Source organism: Gossypium hirsutum, chromosome D10 (genome assembly GCF_007990345.1).
Source record: "Gossypium hirsutum isolate 1008001.06 chromosome D10, Gossypium_hirsutum_v2.1, whole genome shotgun sequence".
NCBI classification, from domain to species: Eukaryota; Viridiplantae; Streptophyta; class Magnoliopsida; order Malvales; family Malvaceae; genus Gossypium; species Gossypium hirsutum.
This window is the reverse complement of record NC_053446.1, coordinates 37,655,379-37,661,691: the sequence shown is the minus strand read 5'-3', so window position 1 is coordinate 37,661,691 and position 6,313 is coordinate 37,655,379. Positions and strand designations below refer to the sequence as shown.

Here is a 6,313-nt window from a genome sequence, read left to right as displayed (position 1 = left end):
ATTATAATTAAGTCTATATTTCATTCATACGTGATTGAAATGCACCTGAATTAGTTGAGAAATCCTAACCAAATAATGGCTAATGGACGTATAATTGAAATGTGCATGCTCAATTTAGATCCTAACCCGATTAAATTGTAGGTTGCATAACAACCCTAACCAGGCTCTGTTATCTGCATAGTTTTTAGATTTATGTGATCAAAATTGTTTCAAACCTAATACGTCCATGTTACCTTACACGAATACTCAAAAACCCTTAGTAAATAAGGATTAGTAAAATGCGTATTTACTAAGTAAAGGATTTCGAAAGGACCTAATTTTGTTTACAAAACTCATGAAAGATCGAGTTGCCATGGAATGTTTTTCTGAATATTATTAAACATGATGATAATAAATTAAGTTTAATTAAAGTAATTGTCTTAGTTTATTTATGTTATAATTGTTACAATTTGTGTTTAATTTTATTAAAATCTATTTCATTCATATAGTCTGCATATTAGGATAATTCACATTAGGGATCATTGCATTTAGTTTAAATCATCACATCTCAACTATATTTGGTTTTTATTTTATCAAGTTGTTGATATAATTTTACAAATTAAGTGACTTAGCACAAATGCAATCCCTGTAGAGGTGATAACTCGATACTTACTTATTACTTGATAACGACTGTGTACACTTGCACAAACCCCAGTGTTACACAACTTCCTCTTCTGCAGTAGCAACTTCCTTCTCAATAACAGTGTCCTCCTGATCAGCAAAAATACCATCCTCGAACAAGCTATCAATCTTTCACAGGCATTCTTCAATGTCCTTGAATTCCTCTTCTTTGTCATTATGCGAGACCTACACAATGGAAGGGGATGCCACCGATCTGTCTCGGTCTTCTAAGTCGTCATCTATGGATGAGAGTTCATAATTTTGAATGATTGGTGGAAACACTGGGAATTTCGGTAGTGGGGATGGGCTTAATTGGCTTAATGTGGCTACAATAGAACTTTTCCAGGCTTTGGTATAAGCATAAAATTTTTTTTTGGATTTCTTTATATTCTCTATTGTAGCGACAAGCCTGATCTGCCTATTGTTGATGGAATTAACCATTTTTTTGACATCTTTCATTTTATGCCATAATGATGTTTCTGAATTTAGGTTTGCTCCTTTACCATCTGCTTTGGTTTTGCCCTTCCTTATCTTGCTTGTTTCTATCTCCTTTAGTATCGGTGTATCTTTTTCACGAGTCATTCTTTTTATGGAGTCTTCATTGATTGGACCCTTATTATCGAGGACTTCCTCACCATCACGAGGAACGATTCCTCTTTGTTGGCATAATAATCACCAATGATGGGAAAATCAAGATTTTAGTTTGCCTTGCAGCGCAGTCAGCAATTTCCTAGTAGAGTATGCGTCGACATCAATCTTTCTGCCCTTGACGATGGAATGTATCAGACCCATTCTATCAAGGGTGACTGTGGTGCTATGAGTGGAGGGCTTTAGCCTACAGTTGACAAAATGAAACCAGATTTTGCTTTGCAGCATCAAGAAGCGACGATGCATCGTATAATTCTTTTGATGGGAACCCGTCCACAATGCTCCTTCAACACACAAGTCTTTCACCAATAGGTCTCATTTTTCATCTGTGATATCCTCAATGAACTCAGAGTGTTCATTTACATCCACCTCGGTGTTGTACAGCTCATTGATTTTTTTAGCGTCCCATGGTATTAAACCCTCTCGAACAAAAATGAACTCTAACTCATGATCATAAAGGTTAGCATAAACTCACATACCAGTGAAGGGGAATAGCTTCCAGAATGGGTGTAAAAAGTTTCCCACATTAACTTTGAGATGGTTTTGTAGACTTGCTTAACCAAGTCTTGTTGTTGCAAAAGGAAAATGCCTTGTTTGGGGTGGAAGTTTTGCTTCAACATGTTGTCTTGAAATCGTTCCATTGTCGCTTTATTCAAAAATATTATTGGCTCCTTTTTTGTGCATTAGCCCGGGGGATTCCGATTCATGAACTACGGTAGCAGAGGACGCATGTTCTTCAGCATATTTTGTGGCTTTCTTGATCGAGCCTCTCATTTTTTTCCATCTTTTGTTAAGGGGAAATGGTTTAAAGTTGGGAAGATATGATCTTGAGAAAATAAAGGAAATAAAAATGGTTGATTGAATGTAGTACAGTTGGTATAGTAGAGGGGGGATTTATAGTGAGTGAAAGAGAAAGGTAGAGAAGCGTGTTGTTTTGTGGAGAGATATAAAGCTGGCGGGAATAGTAGTGTCGAATAAAAATTGTGCCCGCTCAAAAGGATCAATGGCTGAGTGATTTTTGATCCAACGGTGGAATCTAAATTTCTCTAAATTCTGATGAGTCATAAATGGTAGTACAGAATTATGGAATGCGTTAACAGTAAAATTTCAATGCGTCAACAATGGTACCTAATTATTCTGTAAAAAGGAAGGAAAACAAATTTTAACAAAACAAAAATAAAATAAAATAAAATCACGGAGTAATAATTAAAAATTAAAACTTTTCGACCAATTTAATGGTTTCTGCCTGCTTTTGATCACTGTTACCAAAATAATGTTTCTGCTTCTGTCCATTTACTATGAACTGGTGTCCATCACGTAATTCTTGAATTGTGACTTCATTATGAGGAAACACATCGACAACTTCAAAAGGTCCAGACCAACGTGAACACAATTTACCTAGGTGCAATTTAAGTCGAGAATTGAATAATAAAACCTATTGACCCGCGATAAATTATCGCTATAAAATAATCTTGTCATGCCATCATTTGGTCTTTTCCTTATAAATCAAAGCATTTTCATAGGTATTTCTCCTAATCTCCTCTAATTTAGTGATATCCAACAGTCTTTTCTTTCCAGTCACTTCATAGTCCATGTTCACTTACTTAATTGCCCACATTGTTTTGTGTTCCAGTTCGACTGGCAGGTGACATGCTTTCCCAAAAACCAATAGATACGGCGACATCCCTAATGGAGTTTTGTATACTACTCGCAATGCCCATAAAGCGTCATCCAATCGAGAAGACCAATCTTTCCTCGAAGGTTTTACAAACTTCTCAAGAATGTTCTTAATTTGTTGATTTGATACTTTAGCTTGTCCATTGGTTTACAGATGTTAAGTAGTAGCCATTCTATGATTAACTCCATATCTATTTAGTGCAGTTTCCACATAGTTGCAATGATGTGTGTACCCTGCTTGTGAGTATATGCTTGTGAAAAATTTTTGGCATTGTCTTTGCATCTTCCTTTGGGATTGCAACAGCTTCAACCCACTTCGAGACGTAGTCGACAGCTACTAATATATAAAGATTTCCAAATGAACTCGAAAACAATCCCTTAAAATCCATACCCCAAACATCGAATAATTCAACCTCCATAATTGGTACTACAACATTTTACTGCATCGAGATATAGAACAGTTGCGCTAACACTTATCGTATTGATTCACAAAATTATGGGCATCTTTGAATAATGACAGCTAGTAGAATCCTAATTGGAGAACTTTCGCAGTGGTTCTCATACCACCGAAATGACCTCCATAAGGAGCATCATGACATTGCTTCAGGATTGAAAGCATCTCCTCTTCTGGAACACAACGTTGAGTGATGTTGTCATTGCATTCCTTGAATAAATACGGCTCATTCCAATGATACTTTACTAAATCACAAAGAAATCTTTTTTATGGCATGTGACACCCAATGGGAGTTTTCCACACACTAGATAATTAACAAAATCCGCATACGAAGGAGTTGCATCTACAGGAAATAACTTCTTATCTGGGAATGCATCGACAATTTGATGTTTTCATCTTTGTTGACAACTTCCAATCAAGACAGATAGTCTGCAACTTGATTCTCTTACGGTCTTTTATCTCGATGTCAAATTCTTGCAATACAGTCTTGGTTTGGCATCCTTTTTCGCAAAGAGATATCTCAACGCCGAGTGATCAGTGATTACAATAACCTTTGCACCGAGAAGGTAGGAACAAAACTTGTTAAAAGCAAAGACTACAGCCAGCAATTCTTTCTCTATGGTGTATAATTGAATTGAGCCTCTGTAAGAGTTTTGCTAGAATAATAAATGACTTGAAATTTTTTTTCCTTTCGCTGTCCTAGAACCACACCCACAACAAAGTTGCTTGTATCGCACATAACTTCAAAAGGTTGAGACCAATCTGGTGTAACGACAATGGGTGCATTCACTAGCTCTTTTTTAACTGAATAAAGGCATCTTGACATGCATCGTCAAAGAAGAATTTTTTATTATGTTCCAGCAATGAGCACAAGGGCTTTGCAATCTTTGAAAAATCTCTAATAAACCTTCAGTAAAACCCCGTATGTCCCAAAAAACTACGAATACCTTTCACGTTTGTTGGTGGAGGTAATTTCTCAATGATTTCCACCTTAGCTTTGTCTACTTCAATGCTTTGACTAGAGATGTGATGGCCTAACACAATGCCTTTAGTTGCCATGAAATGGCATTTTTCCCAATTGAAGACAAGATGTGTGTCCTCACATCGCTTCAATACTTTATCCAAATTATCAACACAATGATCAAAATCATTCCCATAGACTGAGAAATCATTCATAAAAACCTCTAAAGAGTCTTCGATCATATCTGAAAATAGTGCCATCATGCACCTTTGAAATGTGGCTAGTGCATTGTAAAGACCGAAAGGCATTCGGCGAAAAGCAAAATTACCAAAGGGGCAAGTGAAGGTTGTTTTCTCCTGATCCACCGGTGCAATAGCAATTTGATTGTACTCAAAATAGCCATCTAAAAAGCAATAATAGGCCTTTCCAGCAAGCCCATCCAGAATTTTGGTCAATGAAAGGAAGTGGGAAGTGATCCTTCTTTGTGGCCGCATTCAATTTGTGATAATCCATACAAACTCGCCATCCCGTGGGAATATGTGTAGGAATTAATTCATTTTTATCATTGTGAACCAGAGTGATGCCATTTTTTTTAGGTACGCATTGCACTGGACTTACCCAATTGCTATTAGAAATTGGGTAAATAATTCCAGCATCAAGCCATTTTCTAACTTTCTTCTTGACAACTTCCTTCATCTTCTCGTTTAATCTTCTTTGTTGTTCAATCGATTACTTGCCTTCATCTTCCAACTTGATCTTGTACATGTAAAAAGAAGGATTAATACCTTGAATATCGGTAATACTCCAACCAATAACTCATTTATGTTGCTTAAGAATATGGACCAATTTCTCTTATTGAGTTAAATCCAGTGTTGTAGAGACAATAATTGGGAGTGTATTATGATCAAATAGAAAGACATATTTAAGATGACGAGGTAGTGGTTTCAATTCCAGAGTAGGAGCTTCTTCAATAGATAGCTTGAAATTTGGAGTTGTTCTGTTGGCTAAGTCTAAGGATTCAATCTGCCATCCATGCTTGAGTTCAAGATTATTAGCTTCAACCATGCTGTTACAATTGTCTAAGGACTTGGCATCAGGAAAAAACTACAAACTCCTTAGAAAGAATCATGCTTTGGTCGTTGAATTCTTCCATAATTAGATCATCTAACACATCGATAGTATGCATTCTTCTTTGTCCTTGCATTGAATAGATTCAAAAACACTAAAGGTGACTTGCTCATCATTAAGTCGCATGGTTAGTTCACCTTTGTAAACATCAATAAAAGTTGTCGGTGGCTAAAAATTGTCATCCCAAGATTATGGAAACCTCCTTTTCTGGCTCGCAGTCAAGTTGATAAAATCAGCCAGAAAAATGAATTTATCTACATGAACTAAGACATCCTTGATTTTCCCTTCAGGTTGAGCCAATGATCGATCAGCTAGTTGTAATGTCACTGTAGTAGATTTCATGTGACCAATTTCCAAATTTTTGAAAGTAGATAGTGGCATTAGGCTAATGCTAGCTCCCAGGTCACATAAAGGCTTGCCCAAATAATGATTGCCAATTGAACATGGCATGGTAAAGTTCCCAGGATCTTTCAATTTAGGGGGCAACTTGTTTGTCAACATAGCACTACAGCCTTCTGTGAGTGCAATAATTTCAATATCAGTGAGCTTCTTCTTCTTGGACAAGAGGTCTTTCATAAATTTCCTATAACTCAGAATTTGTACCAGAGTGTCTACTAAAGGAATGTTGATTTGGAATTGCTTCAGTGCGTCCAGGAACTACTGATACTGCTTGTCATGCTCATTCTTTCAGAATCTTTGTGGGAAAGGTAAAAGTAGAGATACATCTACTTGCACCGACACCTTTGATTGCGTCGATAGTTTCAAAGGTCAGACATTAGGCCTAT

The 6,313-nt window shown here is 36.6% G+C and overlaps 1 protein-coding gene across 1 annotated transcript; it reads right to left on the bottom strand.

Moving 5' to 3' along the window:
- Positions 1 to 5,717: 5,717 nt before the first annotated feature.
- LOC107915473 (uncharacterized) lies at positions 5,718 to 6,104 on the bottom strand. Its single transcript, XM_016844631.1, has one exon. It carries the CDS (start codon positions 6,102 to 6,104, stop codon positions 5,718 to 5,720), a length of 387 nt encoding a protein of 128 aa, XP_016700120.1.
- Positions 6,105 to 6,313: the final 209 nt, after the last annotated feature.

What these genes read in the sequence shown, in the direction of transcription:
- LOC107915473 (XM_016844631.1), bottom strand. Translation starts at nt 6,104, where the DNA reads ATGAAAGACCTCTTGTCCAAGAAGAAGAAGCTCACTGATATTGAAATT.